A 19,452-nucleotide genomic window follows, 5' to 3' on the forward strand; every position below is an offset into this window, starting at 1 on the left:
TCACAACTGAGACCGGACCACTCAACGCAGCCAGCACGCAACGGCCGCGCCATCAAAATAATTTAAGCTTATCTGTCAATGACAGGGCTAACAGGACTCCGTAGTTCGTCTCCATTCCAGAAATGTGGTTGATTGTGGGTGCTTTCAACTGGGGGAGGGTTGCTTCCTGCCTGGGTCGACATGCCCCGGGGAGATGAGGTGATTGCGGGCGGCGATTGCGAGCCTGCCAACGACGATGGTGACAGCAGCTCTTGGCAATCCATACATAAGGGGCCTCTCACCCTGATCACACTCTTTCTTCTGATGGATTTGCTTTGCTTGATGCACGACTGCACCGTTACCCTGCACGCTTATGTTGGTCATCGCATCCGGCCTACCTGGATGGCCTGAGGACACCGTTTTCGACAACCCTCTCACTCCGGAAGCACACCTCCTTGTTGGCTCTAATGGTCCGACAAGCACTGGCCTTGGATCGGTGAACTGTGACGGAGATTGATTGACGGCACCGGCACTTGGGACCTACCAACCGTCTCAATCGCGTTACACCGTCCGTACGCAGGAAAAGGATTGCCGCTGTATCACCTCTGTCTCGGCTTCATGAACTGTTCAACAACGTCCAAGCTGGCCTGTCTTGCTGATAATGCCGCACCGGCTCATGCTCCGTAGCAGAAACCGGAAGGAGAGGGCAGATCCTCATCAGACTACGCAGAATTCACCCACCAGTCGTGTTGCGATCATCCATCGTGGAGATAAACCGCCGTGACAAGTTGATAACGTTACCTAACGCATCACCATTTCGGTCGAGCGCATGCAGTTCGACGGAGATTTGGGGATTGGAATCCCATGGGTCCACCGCCCCACGTCGGAGGGCTCGCCAGTGATAGCGGTCCTTGATATGGGCAGGTTGATGGGGCTTACGACGATTCATCTAACGACTGGTCGTCTGATTGATTGATAGGGGACGGGATACATGCCCACTTTGCCCAGATGATTATCAGTCGAGCTTTTGGCCTATCACTCCGCCAATTTCCAACTTACTCCCAACTTTGTCCCTAGATGCGCGGTTTTTGAAAAAAAAAAAAAAAAAAAAAAAAAAAAAAAAAAAAAAAAAAAAAAGGGGGGAGGCAGAAAATGAGGGATCAGGGAATTTCAAGAAACCTTAGGAAATAACTCTCGTTGAACCAGCCTGCTCGCCTTCACGACCGCATAGGCCTTCGAGACTTTTCTGGCTTGCGGAGAGGGCGGCACTAGTCAATTCCACTTTCACGGGGCAGTCGGACTAGTTGACCGTAGCACCAGCTTGGACTGGGTCGGGTAAGGCGAGTTTCAATTTTCTAGGCTCGGCCGTAACAACCAAGACGAGGCAAGTCGGAAGTGCGTGGGGATTGTCTGATTCTGCGTGTTCATAACATGTGGAGACTGGTTTCGCAGACGGATCATCTTGAGTTTGCCTCTTTGGTTCGGAAACGACTATTGCAGTAAAGTTGACGCCGTCCTCTTGCTGAGCCACCACCACACGTCACGTCGCAGGTGCTTGCGAGGTGGACAGACATCTGAAGTGGTCAAATTGGTAGATGAGCAAGCGTCAGCAAAGAGGTCTATGTCACTTTGTCAGGTCTATTTGCGTCGCATGATACACTGACCAAATGCACCTGTTCTCATGGGCAAGTCGGGGAAATTATTCGCTCGAATATCTCCTGACGGTTAACCTTAGACAGCCCGTGCCTCGGGATATTGTGGGTACACAGCCTATACGGGCAACATATAATCCACTGTCAGAGTTGATCACATCCAAGGGCGGCGTTCCACGAGGTATCACACTATTGTATCTTTAATCTGACCAGTTCAAGTCTAGAAATGCTTGCCCCGAAGGTTATTACCATGCACCGTTACAATTGGCGCAGAGGGATAGAATCGATGAGGCTTGGACAAGTTACGCGGACGACGACGTGGAAGTGTACTGCCGCCACCAGATGGAGACAACCGTTCAAGCTCCAAGTCGTTCCACAGTGGAACAAAGGCACGGGTCGGTGTCAGGGCATCCGCACGGCAATATTGTGGACACTGAAGTTCTGAACAGCACTGGAGTGGATGGTGTCAGGCTTTGGACTCGCAAGTCAAGCTCTAGGCAGACGCTTAGATTGCCTACCTGGGATACTCGAAACATGATATCTGGCAAGAGCTTCCTCTTTCGTGTGTTGTACACCGTATAGGACCTTAATAGTTCGTAGAAAAGTTGTCGATCTTTCTCTAGATCCACAGTGAGATAGGACAAGTTCCAACACCGCTCTAAGCTTTCTTTCTCTGTAGTGGGATCAGGGTCATGTCCAACGCACTTGAATGCAATGTCTTGATTGTGACGGCTCATTTGCACGCACGCTTTACGGAGGCTTCCCGGAAAAGCTTGCTTTCAATGTCGCCGCAGATGTGGGGCTTCTATAGATGGATTCAGATTCGAGAGCCATATACTTTGTAGCTTGTGAGGACACAGATCCAGTTCGTTCCGGGTTGCTTTGAACGGCCTGGACAGGCAGTAATCCACGTATTCAGGTGTCATAGCGCCATGGTTATTGTGAGAGCGATCCAAGCGATCTTCTACCGTCTGTCTGGCAATAGATCTGTATACCAAACAGTGAAGGGTGAAGAGTCGTCAAGATTAGATGCTCATGGTGTTGACCAGGATGAGAGACTAGCCGGATTGGGATAGCAGCACGGAAAGGAGTGAAATGGAGAGAACTGATGAACTAATGCCACTCCCAGCCATGCTACTTACACACTACCTTTGTTATTCCATGCCGGCTTACAGAACAAGGAATCCATGGGTGAACATTCCATGTCCGAAGTATACACATCGAAGACGACTCTGCAGGTCATACAAATCTCAAAGCAGAATGGGTGTGTTGGTAAACACCGCAGCTCAGCATAGTTTGCAGAGATTTCCACCCTTACACCGCACAGGTAGGAATGCAGGGGCATACTCAGTATGATACGTAACAGAACAGACCCTGGAGTATGGTGGAGATGGAAGGAGAGAAATAGAATACGTTTCAGGCCTTTTCTTTGCTTCGCATTTCGTAACTCGTACCATGTATGTATCCCTGAGCGGAGACCATGCTGGAAATTGACACGCACGGCTCTTTTTCTTTCCATCTTTCATATGTTCGAAGTAGAAAGGTTCGACCATTATTTCCCCCCTTTTTTGTTTTTTACCCTGTTCTTTATTTTTACTTGTTGGTATGGCGTGGGTGGCTTAACATTAGCCCGGGCGGGGAGTGGCACTATCCAGCAACAGACGGAGAAATGTACGCGTCGTCAACTGTGGCTTCAACCAATGAGTGCGAGTCCGGGCACGGTTCGACAGCTGAGCCTATGAGGACAAGATCCAATCCAGAGAATCCAGAAGCTCAACGATCGACCGGCGAAACGCAGGCCTACGCGGCCGATCCCTGGGATGCAGCGACAGCCGGGCTTGGCATGTTTCCATCTTCTCTTCTTCCCCTTCCCCTTCTGCTTCTTTCTTCTTGCTGGGAGCCCCGCCGCGCACCGCTGCTGGGTCTTCCGGAAATCGAATTGATTGATTCCCTGAATCGCCTCTCGCCTCCTGCTCGCTTGTGACTGGCCCAACACCTCGGGTTTCCCCTTGGCGAGATTCGTGGAAATTCATCTGCTTCCTCATGTTGAGTGGAGGAGAACCAAATCCACCCCCTGACTATCCTTCTGGCTTTTTTGGGTGAACGTCAGCCGGTGACGTCTATTTTCCTGTCGGTTAATCCAAGGTTTCCTTTTTTGGGGGGAGAGGGGAGGGACCTGACTATGGATGGATGGATGGATGGGTTCCCCTTCGGTTATACTTTGTACCCCAGGAGTACTACCCTACTCTATTATTGGCCCTACATTACTATCGACAAGGTGGTTTATCAATGTCACTTCCATCCTTGTGAGGAATGTTTGCAGAACGTGGGCTGAGCAACCGGCGGGTCTCCGCCGGGGAAAGGAAGGGATGGAGGGGATGGAAATGAATAATCGATTGAAACGAGGGAACAAGAATCACTCGAGTCAAGAAGAAAAAACTAAAAAAAACATAATAATTTTGACAACAAAAAGTATACTTGGGGGAAAGGAAATAAACGCACGCCGTTTCAGAAGTATTCATGTTTCCAATGGTCCAGAGAAGTGGATGAAGATCCAAACGACCGGCCAGACCAATCCAAGGTTTCCGTCGCGGAGTTCCCCAGAAGACAGGAAAGTTGCCACATTCAGTCTGGCCGTCATTTACTATTATTCAAAATATTCAAAATCCAGAAATTGCAGATAATTTAATTTACTCTTTCGGCGCAGAGGCGCCAAGGTGCTTTTCCTAGTCTGATCTTATTATTACCCTCCCACCATCGAGACTAGCCTTTCTGGGTCCTTCTGGGTTATCTACGACTCCATCACCTTGATTGTTCTTGATCTACTCCCGGGCTCCTTTTAATCTCTGCAACGCCTGCTCTGGAATCCACTTCTTTCTTTCTTTCTTCTCTTCCATTCTTTTCTCTTGTCTCTATCCTTGTCTGTCTGTCTGTCTTCCTCGGGTTGGATTCAGTTCGTCTTCTGTCCTTAGACCTGTTCCTTCCTTTGCGACCAGCGGTCCCTTGCAGAGTAACACCTTCATTACTACTACACTACACCCCCAGCGAGCCCCCGGGTAGTACATCCAGTTCGCGTTACTATACTACTTCAAACCACACATCAATCTCCGCCGATAATTCATCATGTCTTTGATTCACGCCGACAACTTGGCTCCCCAGCCAATCACTGATATCTTCACCGATGACACCTGCATCGACCGCCGCAAGTGCCACCGCACCGTGCCCATGAAGGTGCTGGCTCTGGGTGTGGGGAGAACTGGAACTGCTTGTAGGTGCTACTTCGGAGGCAGACGACGGATTGCATGACTGACTGTCTCTGTGAACAGCCCTCCGCATTGCCCTCGAACGTCTGGGCTACGTCAAGACCTACCACATGATGTCCGCCAGTATGGAGAACCCTCCCGACTGCCTGATGTGGCACGATGCTCTCGCTGCCAAGTACGACGGTGTCGGCGAGTTCGGTAGAAAGGAATGGGACCAGCTTCTGGGAGACTGCCAGGTAGGTTGCTACTATAGATCACTCGCAACGAACTCGCACGCTGACTATTTCAAAGGCCGTCTGTGACTGGCCTGCCTGTGCCTTTGCCAAGGAGCTGATCGAGGCCTACCCCAACGCCAAGGTCATTCTGACCACCCGTGAGGTTGAGTCGTGGCATGCGTATGTTATACTCTGTCGTTCTGCGATCCGAAGCACAGTCTAATTGATTTCCTATAGTTCCGTCATGAAGACCGTTTGGTGGCGCGTCTCCGACCCTGAGCACAAGTTCGTTTCGAACTTCAGCTGGGCCGCTAGCATGTACTACCCCATGCTCAACAAGTTCTTCCAGACCTTCTTCCGCGGCGACTTCCCCAACAAGGGCAAGCAGGTCTACCTTGACCACGTCGAGGAGGTCCGCAGCCTGGTTCCTCCCGAGAGGCTCCTCGAGTACAAGATCGGCGAGGGCTGGGGCCCGCTTTGCGAGTTCCTGGGCGAGGAGGTCCCCGACACTCCTTTCCCCCGCGGTAACGACATGGCCGACTTCTTCAAGCGCTGCCGCGGCCGCAACAGGCGCCAGATGCTGAACGCCGCTCTGCAGGCTGTCACCATGGGTGGTGCTCTGCTGGCGACCGGCTTGGTTGCTACCATGGCCTTCAAGCGTTTCTCTCGGTAGATGCGCTTGCTTGCTGCCTGATTTGCTGGATTTCCTTTCGTTTTTTCCCTTTGCAGCATGCGCTGGGCGCCAATGCTGGGGATCTTTGCTCTATTTCCCCTAATTATTCCCAAAATTGCTTTTCTCTTGTTGATATATACCGATGAGCGTACCACCTTCTCAGGGGTATTTGTTGCTAATACTGTGCACTGATGTTCTGCTATTTCCCTTGGCTCTTGGCTGGGTTTTTCGCTCTATGGCTTACAGTGGGGGGGATTTTCTTGGCTATGTTGGTTAGACTTATTGCGCAGGGATCGGTCTTGGATTCTTGTTGCCTGGCGTGGATGGAGTCGACGAGAGATGAATATAGATTATTTAGCCTATTAACATGGTTGCTTCCGTATGGTGTATTCTTGGGCGGGGGTTTGTAATGTGTAAGTAATCTGTAGGCGAGCCTCGGCATGCGGTGTCACAGCCAACAACTCCAACCACCCTTCCCCCTTGCCCTCGCACGGTGGAAGGCGCCGAGCATCCGTCTTGGCCTGCATAGGGAGTTGTCGCGCGCCCTACAAGGCCATGGCGGTCGCTGACATGGGCTGTGCGACTCAACCCGTTGTGCTTGGCACGTCCTCGGCGGCGCGGTTCCCAGCCCAATCCAATCCTTGTCATACTTATCACACAGCCTTGGATGTATGCGAGCTGAGCCTGGCGGTAAGCACAGCGTTCATAATGCTCATTGATCAGATACTAACTCCGCTCGGTACTTCGGACTTGCGTACAGCAGATCTATCGACCCAGCTGCATGCATAAGGCGCCCGCCCAGCGCATGACGGAAATTAAACCAGCCATACCAATAAGCCGTACGGAGTAGATACTCATTGCCAGTTGGCAACAAGAAAGTACAACATTACAATCCTAATGCGCAATGTCGAGCAGCACGTGGAACATAATCCAATGAGCCTAGCATAAATCACTCAAAAAGATCGGAACTACTACATTTAACCAGCTAGTTGGTCGGTCGGTTGGTCAACAGATTATGCAAGCCATGACTCTCAAAAATGAGCGGCTCCTACACCCGCCGCCTCCGCCGCGTAAACTTGAAGCTGTGCTGCGACGAAAGGGGGGGGTGGTGTGGTGTGGCGGCGCCTATAAATAGAGTTCCGCTGATACAGCCAAGGATTTGGAGATGAGGGTGCAGCGCTTACGTTCAAGGCTCTAAGATTGTACGTAGTATACGTAGAGTGTCGTGTTGTGTTGTGCTGTGATGCATCCAATGCAGCATAAGGAAAGTACATGTTCTGCAAGCGCCAGGATTCAAATGTCTGTGTGACCCGTGATCCGGTGTCGTATTCGGTTAGATATTTTCGTTTCCTTTCTGTCTCTTTTGTTTTGGACTATTGGATTGCTGCCAAGCCATTCAGGCACTGTTTATTGTTGGGGTTGTCTCCATTGTTCATTTCGCTTTTCTTTTCATGTAGATGACTAAGCGTGACAGGCTCAATGATGAACACAGCCAGCCAGCCATGAGATTCTCAACCACATGCATAACTACTTATCTACCTTCACTATCAAACTCTCCAAGCAACGACCATCTACAAAATAGGTGCTCAAGAATCCTATCCCCTACCATAGCCGGGAGCCCTGACTAGCACTCCAATTCCGGCCCGGCAAATAATTTACCTACCTCGACTAGACAGGTACCTAGTACCTAGTGAAAGGCCCAGCCCATCAACTAATCAATCAATCAAACTAAAAGAGTGGAGAAGTCTCCTTCCTGGCAACTCCACCAGTTTTCTCTTTCTCTTGCTCCAACCACAACCGTGGCGTGACGTGGCGTCGGCATGGGTCCCCCCCCTTCTCTCAGTTCAGCCCCTTGGTCTAGCCTGAACATGAAATCCATGAAGTTTTGCCTGTGGCAGCGTGGCGACTATTCCTGATTGGGCGTTAGATTCGGCGTTAACGAAACACACCCAATTTGCCCGGGAGGTTGTTGGTTCCATGGTTTACCGGGTCCGTACGGATGTAAATATACCCCCCGGTAATGGGTTACGTGTGTGTAGCGCATCTATCTTTATCTCTAGTAGTCAGAGTAATTAGCGGTGTTATTTGAAGGGTTCAAGGGAGGATCTAATTATCTAGTGGCGGCTGCTTTTATTAGCTAGCTGGAAGAGTCGTTCAATTGGTGCTGTGATTTGTGCTAGTTGGGATGTGAGGACTGGCGTGGATTAGACTAGATGGGGTTGGGGAAGGCACTACGTGGAAGGGGTACGTATGTTCTCTCTCTGCAAGATGGTAGTACTAGTTTACACACCGTGGCTGTGAGCTGAGGACAAGGTAGATTGGGGTTCAACTCTTTGCTTTTTATACCTTTTATTTCGTTGATTCTTCTGGCTGCTTTTATGGTGTGTATGCATTTATATCATCATTATCTTTTGGATTCGTTGGAGTACTTGAATGCGATTCTGCTGCTATACAGAATGGGCAATGTTGCTGTAGACGGAACGCTCTATTCATAGGGATAAAATGAGGATGATCAGGAGGTCATGTCTACGTAGTACTTCAACGTGTCTCTGTAAATAAGTGCCCGAACTAAGCATTGGGATAGACAATTCTCCTAGTTACGAGGCAGGTGCCAAATGCGCCACAAAGATCGCCTATCTTTGCGCAACGTGATGACGATTAGAGTTGTGGAAATTCACAACTGTAATTATCTTGCTATTACTATACTACTATACCTTGGAACATATCTTTCTCTGACAGACCGTATCATTATCTGTCATATGTCGGTATGGACCAACACACGCTGCTGCCTCTGTATGCCATGCCAACTGTGCCTCTGCGTCTGAGGTATGGAGATTTCAATCCCTGCTGCTGCACGACTGCAATAAACATGAACAGCCAGTGCCAGATTGGGGTGGGGATCTTTATCCTGTCCCCGCCCCGATCAACCAATGACGGTTTGTAGCCACTACATTTCCAGAACTCCGGCTCGCCATGGCTAATCCACATTGGGTGTCATCGTACGTTGGCCGGGCTTGGCATGACTCCACCGACGAAACGAGGAAATCGGGTGTAACGAACTGTGGCCAGCCTGAAGCATAAAGCAGGATTGCCAAACGTTATCCTCGGCGGTTTGCGGGCAAAAAAAGCAGACCAGAGGGAAAAAAAAGAGGATTCAAACAGAAGGAGAGGAAGAAAGTCGAGAGCGTCCTGTGGTTCTTTGTTTCGCCGCTTTCGTCTCCTCTACTATCTCTCTCCCTCTCGCCCTCTCTTCCTCCCTTTATATCATCAAGCGCTGATCCCTTCCCCTACTCTCCCCCGATCTTCCCCCATTCTTTCATCCCTGTATACATACTTCGGTACATACCTTGACACCCCGATCAGGTGGCCCTGCATTGACTGTGGGATTTTCTCGCCATCCGCATCTGTTCTTCATCTTTCAATCGACATTCCTTTTTCTCTGTTTCCCTCTCGCTCATTCGATCTTCCTATCAACTTCCGAGCTCACTCCGAGCAAGTGATGTAAAGAATCCATGGTGGCCTTCACTCATATCGCCGGGGGATCGGCTCCGTCCTCCATAGTCGCTTGTGTGGCGCTATTACTATTCGCATGCCTTCACACTGTTGTCGCAGAGATTGATTCAGTCTTCAAATCTGTGAGTTGCGCCCGCTTTAGCGTTATCGCAGCTGCTTGCACGCAATAGTAGCCAAGATGTTCGCCACCCGGATCGCTAACCTTGTCTCGACGTCCACCTGCAGCGACCCGATCTCTATCCTCCAGTCCTTACTTTGGAACATAGAGTTCCCGACAAGCTAAGCCCAGGTTACATCTTTGTCGGCCCGTACGAAGCGTCCAATTCCGGCCCGTATATCTATGATGATGAGGGGGTATGCTTCTGATATTCCCGCCCGAGTGTATCGTATGGTGTTGACCATGTTATAGAACCTAGTCTGGAGCGGCTGGGGTAACTCGGGCCCCGGAAATGCCCATGGGATGCACGTTTGCAAATACAAGGGAAAGGATCACTTGTGTTTCTTTCAGGGTGTTCAACAGAATGGGTATTGTCGAGGTCATGGAGTCATCATGGATGACCACTATCGCATCGTCCGAACCGTGGTTCCCGGAGGCGGCATGGCATCCAGCGATATGCACGAATTCATGCCTATCAATGACGGCAAGACTGCCTTGATGACGGTTTACCAGCAGCGACAGTTCGACATGTCCCCGTGGAATGTGAAATCCGGCATGGGATGGGTGATGGAGAGTATCTTCCAGGAGGTGGATGTGGAGACCAACGAAGTTCTGTTCGAGTGGAAGTCCCTCGACCACGTCGACCCTTCGGATGCCTACACCTGGCCTAGTCACACGGATACGTCGGGCACTGGGCTGGACCCGCGCTCGCCCTGGGATTACTTCCATATCAACTCGATCGACAAGAACGCCGACGGCGATTATTTGATCTCTTCGCGCCACACGTGCGCGATCTACAAGATCTCCGGCAAGGACGGATCCATCATCTGGCGGTTGCATGGAGCGCATCCCACGTTTAAGAACATCAACTTCAGTTTCTCGCAGCAGCACGATGCGCGGTGGCTTGGTGAAAACTCCACCCACACTCTGCTGTCTCTGTACAACAACGGCTTCAATGGGTTCAACCGCACTCACGACTTCTCCTCGGGCATGATCATCTTGATCGATCACCAAGATAAAACCGCCACTCAGCTGCACGACTACTCTCCTCCCGGGAAGACCATGATCAGCTCCAGCCAAGGTAACATGCAAGTCCTTCCGAACAAGAACGTATTCATTGGATGGGGTAACAACGCCTATGTTTCGGAACATGACGAAGAAGGCAACGTGCTGCTCTGGGGCTACATCGACAAGGATCGCATCATGAACTACCGGGCGCAAAAGTTCGAATGGGATGGAATGCCTACCGACGTGCCGGCTCTCTGGACGTACTCGCAATCTACCGACACCTTCTCTCCGACGACGTTCTACGTCAGCTGGAACGGGGCTACGCGTGTGAAGTACTGGCGGTTCTACGGCGCGACCAACTCCACTGGCCCGTATATGCTCATCAAGCAGACCGAAAAGAGAGGATTCGAGACGAGCTACTCAGCACCGCACTTCTACCGCTGGACCTACGCGGAGGCGGTGGATGTGGAGGGCAAGGTTCTGGGCAAGTCGCGCAGCATGTTCACCTTCACGCCGTCGCCCGATCTCCAGAGCTACTGTGGCAGGGAATCATGTGAGAATGCGCAGACGTATGGAATGCCCGGCGAGGAGGGCGCTGGACCTGCGATTCCCCCGGCTGGAATCAACACCGTTCCTTGGATCGATCCTGATCACCCTGATGCACACTTCGATTGGGGTCAGACTGGTGATGATGAGGAGAGTGAGAGCGGGTCCGGCAATTTGAAGAGTGCTTATGGTAAGCAGACTCCAGCTGACGGCAGGAAGAATAACCCCGCTGACTATCGCAATTTAGATAACAATGTGGGATGGATCGCCCCCGTCTTCGGCTTTGTCGTTACCATTGTGGCCATCTATACGATCATGCGGATATACCGGCGCCAACAGCAATTTAGCCGGGTGAAGGAGAGGGCTTCGACGGAGAGTGTCGATAGGATTGAGAGGTCCAAGCCCTGGACGGAATCGGAGGAGACGCCGTGGTGGCATTGGCGACGCTGGACGAAGTCACAGGAGCCACCGCGGTATTTTCCGTTGGCAGAACAACGGAGTCCATCCTGGCGAGCGGAAGAACATTATGTGCGATAGATAGATGCACCTTATATAATAAGTGTGATTATTGATGTGCTTATAAATGAATATAAATATAAATATCAAACATGTATAAACAAGAAGTTCCTCCCTTTCTTCCAATTCAAACTTACGATCCATCTCCTTGAACCCTGGAACCATACCATACAGCGGCTAATACACGGGACGGTCATCGACTGACGATACATACATACATACGCAAAGCCGGAGCAAAGCGGCAACGAGCCATAGAAATGCATGACGCCGACAACGAGTAACAAAGTTAACTAGTAGCTTAGTTCTTAGCTGACAGGAAAGAAAACCTGACTCGTGCGGACGCAGCCCCGAACCAACAACCGAACTGCATGTCACTTCCCGTCACTTGCTACTTTTATCTACGCACTGAATTGCGTACGTCTGAATTGAAGGCTTTGATCTCTGACGTCTGACGCAGCCTGCATAACTTTCGTTCAAAAAAGACAAAAAAAAGTTTTCACCTGCCCCATACACATCAACTAGCGGAGAGGTCGGAATTGATGCTACGTAGACACTTTCTGAAAGACGCATGAATGGAGGCTTTTTTTGTTTCAAGGGAACGGGAGGGAAAAGATTTCAGGTCGTCTGGATGAGACGCTGGTGAGGGTCTGTTTAGCCGGGGGAGAGATAAGTGGAAGTATCATCCTAGTCCTATCTAGTTACTTTGTAGAAAAGAGGAAAGAGAGAGTGGGTATCAATTGTGTCGAAACTCGAAACAAAAGTGCCAAATAAGACAAGAGGAAATTTCAACGGGGGGGATAGAATGGATGCCAAGACGCCAAAGGCCGGACGAGGAAGGAACGGACGAGTTGAAGTGGAGAACCGACGAAAGAGTCGTCGCAAGCTCGGGGATCCGTTGCCGATCCGAATGAAGAATAAAAAGAATTTCAAAAAGAATGGCTTTTTTTTTTTTTTTCCCTTTTTATTTTAGTAACTTTTTTTTAATTTATTCGGCTTATTTTAGTTTCACAAGTTATTTCCTCTTTGGGCGTATACTTCATTAATTTCCATTCAGTTGTTCAGTACATCCAGTAAGTTGTAATTCCCAGTTCTTACTGAGTACGGCAGTTCTCCTGATGGTCTTCTCTGTCTAGTCTTTTCTCTCTCTCTTTTCACGATCTTCCCTTTCCATTCCTTTCTTCTTCTCTCTTTCTCTCTCTCTTACTTCCTCTCTCAGTCTCTCATTCTCGCTTCTTCTCTTTTCGTGGATCCCGATCTGACCTGACCTAAACCAAACCATCAAGCCCCGGTCCGGCCCCTCCCTTCCTTCTTGTTCTTCTCCAGTACCGTGGGCTGCCCTATCATCATTCGCCGCCCCCCCAAAAGGTAACTCTCCAATGCCTGCGCCAAAATCCGGCTCTCAAGGAACCGCCGGGCGTCCGTCGCTACCCTCTTTATCGCTCTCCTCCACCACCCCTTCCTCGGCCATCTCTACTCCAGCGGCCACTCCCAACCCCCTCTCGGCCACCTCCTCCTCCTTCGCCCAAGCCTCTAAGAGCCGGAATGCTCGTCATACCCGAGCCACTTCCTGGACATCCGGTCACGATCAAGGCGGCGAACCCGACCCCGCGGACTTTACCTCTTCTCAACAACGACGTCGCCGAGAATCCAACATCTCGTTAGCTGACGTCTCTGAGGGCTCTTCCGGCCGCTACGACGACGATTACGACGATAATCGCTCTCACTCCAACATGGCCGCGAGGAACACTTCCTTCGACTGGGGTCCTGGACACGCTCGCAGCCGCTCCCATTCCTACAGCCAGCCACAAATGTCTCTCCTACAACCTCAAGAATTGGCCGATTCGTCGGCTCCCCGGCCTCGTCCAGCACCCGTTACATGGATGTCCCTGCCGCGCAAAGGGCAGTTGGCTCTCTTGGGTCTCTGTCGTGTCTTCGACTTCCTCCAGATTGCCTCCCTGCAAGCATATATGTTCTACCAACTGAAATCCTTCGATGAGAACCTCTCCGACGCCGATGTCTCCACGCAGGCCGGTATCCTCCAGGGTGCCTTTACCGCCGCGCAATTTGCAACAGCTATCCCTTGGGGCCGTGTCGCCGATGCAGAATGGGGTGGTCGCAAGTTTGTCTTGCTGGTTGGTCTTATTGGTACCGCGCTGTCCTGTCTGGGTGTTGCCTTTTCGACGTCGTTCGCGCAGGCCGTGTTCTGGCGTTCTTTTGGCGGTGCCATCAACGGGACGGTTGGTATTATTCGGACCATGATCGCGGAGAATGTCAAGGAGAAGAAATACCACTCGCGCGCGTTCCTGATTCTGCCTATCGGGTTCAACGTCGCCGCGTTGTTCGGACCTGGTAGGTACCCTGCTGTGATGTTTTTGTGGCTACAGCTAATTTCTTTTAGTGATGGGTGGTATGCTGGCTGATCCGGTCAAGGCGTATCCTCGACTCTTCGGTCCTGATTCTTCTTTCGGCGGCGCCAACGGTGTGCAGTGGCTCGTTCGCTACCCGTATGCCCTGCCCATGCTGGCGAATTGCATTTTCCTGACATTTGCTGCGGTCTGTGTCGCCATCGGTCTTGAAGAGGTATGTTTTCTGTTGAAATCTGTTATGCGCACTGCTAACTGACTGCACAGACTCTGGAAGCTTGCAAGGGCAAGCCCGGTCTGGGCGTGTTCTCGATGCGCATCTTCGCTCGCGGCATCCGGGCAGTCGTTCCCTCGAACTCTCCGCTGTACCAGAGACTGCCGTTCGCGGACTACGACGAGGCTGGTCCTCTGCTGAACCGCAGAGACCCGGCCGAGAGTTACGAGATGGAAGAGAAGGCAACTAAGGGAAGCCGTCAGGCTCGCACTTTGCCTTTCCGCCGGATCTGGACCAAGAACGTGCTGTGCACGCTGTTGGCGCAGGCCTTCTTCGACTTCCAGATGGGTGCTTTCAACAACCTCTGGTTGCTTTTCCTCTCGACCCCGCGTTATGATGCCAACGACCCTGCCAGTCCGGCCCAGAGACTGCCCTTTATCTTCACTGGCGGTCTGGGCATGCTGCCACAAAGTGTTGGTTTCGCTACTGCCATTCTCGGTGTGATCGGCATGCTCCTCCAGTTCACCATTTACCCCAGCATAAACAACCGTTTGGGCACAGCAAAGAGTTACCAGTACTTCTTGACGCTCTTCCCTCTGGCGTACGCATTCGCGCCATACATTGCTCTTGCTCCGTCGTCCGCACCCCCGCCGGGCCAGGCCAACGGCGGATGGGTGTGGTTCTCCATCATTGTGGTCTTGTTCCTGCAAGTGACGGCACGAACCTTCACTCTTCCCACCTCCATCATTCTCCTGAACAACTGTTCTCCGCACCCGTCAGTGCTCGGCACCATCCATGGCATCGGCCAGTCCGTGTCCTCGGCGTTCCGTACCATTGGACCGATCTTTTCCGGATCGTGGTACGGCTACGGTCTGGAGATGGGCATGGTCGGATTCGCCTGGTGGCTGATTGCATTGGTGTCGGTGTTTGGCTGCGTGGCAGCCATCTTTGTCTACGAAGGTTCCGGACATGAAGTCTTCCTCCCCGGTGAGGAAGAAGAGCGGGACTAAGACTTGCTTGTTTCATTTTCTCATATCACTGCACAGGCGTTAGAGTTGCTTCTTGTACATATATATAATGGACCCATTGCATAGCGGTGTCCGGTCGTGTGCTTTGGATTTGATCTGGTTTGGGATGGTTCAGCGGTTGCTGTTGATATATTATACCTGTTGTTACATTATGCATTGGATGACGAAAGAGAGAACAGAGAGGATAGATAGATAGATGCATGCATGCATCTAATAGAAGTTTTGCTCGTGCTTATCATCATAACATCGTAACTGTCAATGTAGTGAGTGTAGACGGAATGTGCAATGTCACCGTCTCAACGCCGCAAACCGTCTCGTCAACTCATCCAACTCGGGTATATCACTCTTCGCCGGCTTCGACTGCCTTGCCTCGCGGGACACATCCTCCTCCCCAGGCACCTTGACCTTGGGATGCAAATTATCCACCCTCGGCCCCGGCGGCGCCACACTCACCGGACTCTTTCCCTCGGAATATAGCCCCCGCGGCGGCGTCGCCTTATTCAACTCCATTGTCTCGGATGCCCGTCGCGCATCACTTTCACCGTCACCAGACTGACCAATCTTCCTTGGAGTAGACGGCAACTTCACATCCCCATCACCATCATTATCATCCCTACCCTCATCCTCCACAAAACTCGGCACATCCCCCTCCGGCGAAGCAACAGACCCATCCGGCCAAGTAACCCCATACGCCCTCGCAATCTCAACAAGATAACTCTCGACCAACTCCTCCGAAGGCGGCTTCACCCTCAACCCCCTCACCAACCGTTCCGGAATCTTCACCTCCTCCAGCTTATTCTCCTGCGCCAGCATCATGAAATCCTTCCCCCATCGATCGCTAAGTAGTCCCCGCAAGATCGTCATTTCCCGAATATCATGCGGGAACCGCGCATACGAGTAAAATATCACTGCCGCGGCTTCGTCGAGCGCGGGGTCGATGTAGCCTTCTTTTTCCACTGCGCCTGCTTCTTCCCCGCCGCTTTCAGCTTTTGCTTGTTCTGCTTCTGCTTGTGATGTACTTTGATGAGTTTGTTGTTGTTGTTGTTTCCGCCCGAATCCCCAAAACGAGAACCCTGACCCTCTCCCCTCTGCACCTTTAGATGATGACGAAGTAGATGAAGAAGAAGAAAGATGGCGTTGCGCCTCTCCCCGCGCTCTACTCCGCGCGCGCGCGCCTTTCTCCCCAAAGGCAGATTGATCGAGGAGATTCGCCCGCGCGAGAAGTAGTTCGCAGTAGAGCTCGACCATCTCCATTACTTCCACTGCGGTGTCGGTCGCGATTACATTCTCGACGCGGATGCGGGCGCTCGTGGAGCGGTTCTCGGCGAGGAGGGTGGAGAGGTCCCGCCGTTGGACGACGGAGCTGGCGGTGTCTTTTTTTTGGAGTAGGCGGAGGCGTGGGATTAGGAGGTGGAGGGTGCTGGTTAGTTTTGCCTGGAGGATTGAGAGGAGTTGTTAGTTGGGGGTTGGAGGGGTGCGGGGGGAAGGGGATGAGGGGAGGGAATCAGAGGGGGTGGATGGGATGGGATGGGATGGGATGGGATGGGGGAGGGATGGCGTACTGTTTGTGGCGAGGGAGGCATCTTGGTGGTTGTTATTGTGGGTGTGGTGGTGAGTGTGAGATAAGAGGGAGGTGGTGAGGAGATGATGATGATGACGGTGGTGAATGATGTTAGGCAGTGCAGGTGGAGGTGGAGGTGGGCCGATTGGCTTCCCGCTTTGGCATTGACACAGGCTCTCCGTACATCATCTGTTTCTATTCTGTCCAGTTAACCAATACTCCACTTTGCTTGTGGGTATTGAGTTACTTATTTGAATTTATCTGAGAGTTTCTTTGTCACTTGCACTGCTACGCAACCAGAAAGACAGAATCTGACTGTTCAATGAAAGCTCGTACTATGTAAATGCGGGCTGTTCTATCCTGTACCCTATGATCATGCTAAGTGGCACTTGGATTACAGATTAATGACTATAATAACAGTAAACATTATCAATAAATGCTCATCAATCAAGCATGTACAAGAACGTCAATCATAAGGGTATAAGGTATAGTGTGAAAAAGGTGCCCATCAGAATTGAACCAAGAAAAATGATGGTGAGTATGCAACCATTTAGTTATGGTTTGTTTAGTAGTCAACATGGTCTCAAGTCTAGACCATTACAATCGCTCCAAGGACCGCCACAATCAGACTCAGCTTGGACACAGCACTGCCAACAGCAGCACCATCTGTCACAGCTGCCGACTGTGTTGCTTGAGCAGTTGCAGATGACTGGCTGGAACCACTGCCAACAGCAGCGGCAGCGACAGGATTCGCATGCGAGGAGCCTGTCTCCACCATGGCGTGTGGCTTGTACGTGTAGCTAGCCGACACGGTCCAGTTCAATGCTGCGCTGGAGCTGACCTTCCAGCTGGATGAGGGCGTCCAGCTGGGGGTAGGCCGGGGGGTGATGCTGCTGGAGCTGGTGGTGCTGATGGTGGAGCTGGAGCTGAGCGTGGAGCTGGAGGTAGTAGTGCTGGACGGGGTCGGGGTCGGGGTGCTGCTGGTAGTGCTGGAGCTGGTGCTGATAACCGTCGACGTGCTGCTGGTAGTAGGGGCGATGCTGCTGGTCGAGGTGGAGCTGGAGCTGGCGCTGCTGCTCACGACGACGCTGCTTACACTGCTGCTGGACACCGGCACACTGGCCGAATCGCCTTCCTTGTCGAAGACAACGACATTGGCCTTGCCGCCCTTGGGTACAGTCACCACACAGAAGGTGGCACCGCCTGCACCCACCGAGCTGTCGCCAGTCATCTCGTTCACGCCGTTGACGGACGGGTCGATCTTGCAGGGCAGTCCATTGCAGCCGCCTCCCTCACACTCAATTTCGACACCGAATTCAGGGACTTCGTTGCGGAACGGGGTGGTCGGTTCCAGGTAAATCGGATTCCATCCGAGCTTCACATAGGTGTTGCCGTCGCCGTCGGTGTTGGCGCCGGCAACATACGGGGACCAGTTGCCGTAGGGGTTCGCGGAGGTACCCCAGACACAGGCCGTCTCGGTGTTGTATCCCGGAGGGTTGATATAGAAGCTATACTGTCAGTATAATGATCTCTTACAAGTAAAAGTAATGGAAAACCTACTGCGCCGCAGTCTCACACCAGTAACTCAGATCCGGAACAGCCAGGGTAGCCAATTCCTCAACAAGCGTGGGAATCAACATGGCCTCATTGCCAGGAAGAACCGTCTGACAGAAGGACACCTGCTCCTTGCACTTGTTCTTCGCGCTGACGACGCCGGTGCCGTCCTTGCAGTAGGGACGGTCCGGGAAGGGCTTCTGAATCTCGCCGTTCTCGTCGCAGTACAGTCCACCATTCTACTCTTGTCAGTCACGCCCAATAAAGGTTTACTCCCAGGCAGCTTACCATAGACATGGGGTAGGTGTACGAAGTAGCCTCCGGGTCCCACTGCATAGAGACCTGGCCAGCCGGACAAGCATACGGGCAGTATCCACCAGGCTTGCACTCCTGGTCAGGGCTCATAGCCCATCCACCATTGACCTCGTGGGGAGTAATGGGGATCAAGCCAGCACCGGAAGGGAACTGGCACGAGGAACTCTTCTTTACCACGGGGGCATCCACCGAGCGATGGCTGCGGTGGTGGCCATGGTCATGGGCGTGCTTGGCTGCTTGGACAGTAGTCATGGCTAGGAAAGCCACCGTTGCACTAGTGGCCTTCATTGTTGTATGAGAGGTGTGTATGTATGTATGTTGTATGTATATGTGACCAAAGGTGGAGTGATGTGATATGTATGGGTCAGTTTTGTGAGATATATAGCAGCAGACAAGTAGGCAGGTAAGTATAGAAAATAATTGAATATGACACCACGACAGACCACGCGAAACGAAAGACTAGGGTCAGTAAGGACAAGAACGAGAGACTGGACCGAAGCAAAGAAAGGGAAGAAAGAAGAGAAAGAAAAAGAGAGACAAGAGCCGGCAGACCCAGAAGAAAAGAGAAACGAGGAACCCACTGCCACCACCATCAAACTACTAAAGAGAGACTACTACGACTAGTAGCCTGAAAGTGATGCTCTCCCCGGGTTACCCAAACGGGATAGCCCTAAAGCTTCGATCCCAATTAGGCATGACCCGCTCAGGGGGTCACGCCAATCAGCGGCCTTTGCGCCGCGGCAGTTCATGGAATACCCCCCGTATGTTACTTCTTTGGGATTAGTGGAATAGTGTAGGTTACCGTACGGTTCCTGATGGATGGATAAGGGGTCCGTGGACCCTGAGACATTCATCCATACTTGGTGGTAGAACTCACAAAAGGGGAGTAAATATA

At 51.7% G+C, this 19,452-nt stretch overlaps 5 protein-coding genes across 5 annotated transcripts; 2 read left to right on the plus strand and 3 right to left on the minus strand.

Annotated features, from left to right (window-relative positions):
* Window positions 1-1,911: 1,911 nt before the first annotated feature.
* Window positions 1,912-2,547, minus strand: BO83DRAFT_170099 (uncharacterized protein). Its single transcript, XM_025526382.1, has one exon. It carries the CDS (start codon window positions 2,366-2,368, stop codon window positions 1,988-1,990), a length of 381 nt encoding a protein of 126 aa, XP_025391543.1. The 5' UTR covers window positions 2,369-2,547; the 3' UTR covers window positions 1,912-1,987.
* Window positions 2,548-4,422: 1,875 nt separating this feature from the next.
* BO83DRAFT_354135 (sulfotransferase family protein) lies at window positions 4,423-6,138 on the plus strand. Its single transcript, XM_025529087.1, has 4 exons — window positions 4,423-4,899; window positions 4,958-5,130; window positions 5,186-5,289; window positions 5,347-6,138. The coding sequence occupies exons 1-4, from the start codon at window positions 4,755-4,757 to the stop codon at window positions 5,780-5,782; spliced, it is 858 nt and encodes a 285-aa protein (XP_025391544.1). The 5' UTR covers window positions 4,423-4,754; the 3' UTR covers window positions 5,783-6,138.
* A 2,617-nt stretch (window positions 6,139-8,755) lies between these two features.
* On the plus strand, window positions 8,756-15,331 carry BO83DRAFT_405718 (MFS general substrate transporter; the record flags this gene model as incomplete). Its single annotated transcript, XM_025533833.1, has 9 exons — window positions 8,756-8,831; window positions 9,344-9,417; window positions 9,521-9,649; window positions 9,777-11,160; window positions 11,212-11,461; window positions 12,178-12,209; window positions 12,888-13,871; window positions 13,921-14,102; window positions 14,153-15,331. 9 exons carry the CDS (start codon window positions 8,756-8,758, stop codon window positions 15,107-15,109), a joined length of 4,068 nt encoding a protein of 1,355 aa, XP_025391545.1. The 3' UTR covers window positions 15,110-15,331.
* On the minus strand, window positions 15,134-16,730 carry BO83DRAFT_414407 (DUF292 domain protein). Its single transcript, XM_025534564.1, has 2 exons — window positions 16,690-16,730; window positions 15,134-16,561 (listed from the first exon to the last, which is right to left on the minus strand). Exons 1-2 carry the CDS (start codon window positions 16,708-16,710, stop codon window positions 15,416-15,418), a joined length of 1,167 nt encoding a protein of 388 aa, XP_025391546.1. The 5' UTR covers window positions 16,711-16,730; the 3' UTR covers window positions 15,134-15,415.
* Window positions 16,731-17,020: 290 nt separating this feature from the next.
* On the minus strand, window positions 17,021-19,065 carry BO83DRAFT_434513 (SUN domain-containing protein). Its single transcript, XM_025535801.1, has 3 exons — window positions 18,531-19,065; window positions 18,249-18,481; window positions 17,021-18,196 (listed from the first exon to the last, which is right to left on the minus strand). The coding sequence occupies exons 1-3, from the start codon at window positions 18,843-18,845 to the stop codon at window positions 17,278-17,280; spliced, it is 1,467 nt and encodes a 488-aa protein (XP_025391547.1). The 5' UTR covers window positions 18,846-19,065; the 3' UTR covers window positions 17,021-17,277.
* Between the last annotated feature and the right edge of the window lie 387 nt (window positions 19,066-19,452).

This window comes from Aspergillus eucalypticola, assembly GCF_003184535.1.
Source record: "Aspergillus eucalypticola CBS 122712 chromosome Unknown BO83scaffold_4, whole genome shotgun sequence".
NCBI classification, from domain to species: domain Eukaryota; kingdom Fungi; phylum Ascomycota; class Eurotiomycetes; order Eurotiales; family Aspergillaceae; genus Aspergillus; species Aspergillus eucalypticola.

What these genes read in the sequence shown, in the direction of transcription:
- BO83DRAFT_354135 (XM_025529087.1), top strand. Translation starts at nt 4,755, where the DNA reads ATGTCTTTGATTCACGCCGACAACTTGGCTCCCCAGCCAATCACTGAT. An exon ending in GGGGAGAACTGGAACTGCTT is followed by an intron (nt 4,900 to 4,957) that starts GTAGGTGCTACT and finishes CTCTGTGAACAG; the next exon opens with CCCTCCGCATTGCCCTCGAA. An exon ending in AGCTTCTGGGAGACTGCCAG is followed by an intron (nt 5,131 to 5,185) that starts GTAGGTTGCTAC and finishes ACTATTTCAAAG; the next exon opens with GCCGTCTGTGACTGGCCTGC.
- BO83DRAFT_170099 (XM_025526382.1), bottom strand. Translation starts at nt 2,368, where the DNA reads ATGAGCCGTCACAATCAAGACATTGCATTCAAGTGCGTTGGACATGAC.
- BO83DRAFT_414407 (XM_025534564.1), bottom strand. Translation starts at nt 16,710, where the DNA reads ATGCCTCCCTCGCCACAAACA. An exon ending in TGCCTCCCTCGCCACAAACA is followed by an intron (nt 16,562 to 16,689) that starts GTACGCCATCCC and finishes TCAATCCTCCAG; the next exon opens with GCAAAACTAACCAGCACCCT.
- BO83DRAFT_434513 (XM_025535801.1), bottom strand. Translation starts at nt 18,845, where the DNA reads ATGAAGGCCACTAGTGCAACGGTGGCTTTCCTAGCCATGACTACTGTC. An exon ending in ACACCTACCCCATGTCTATG is followed by an intron (nt 18,482 to 18,530) that starts GTAAGCTGCCTG and finishes TGACAAGAGTAG; the next exon opens with AATGGTGGACTGTACTGCGA. An exon ending in TGGTGTGAGACTGCGGCGCA is followed by an intron (nt 18,197 to 18,248) that starts GTAGGTTTTCCA and finishes CTGACAGTATAG; the next exon opens with CTTCTATATCAACCCTCCGG.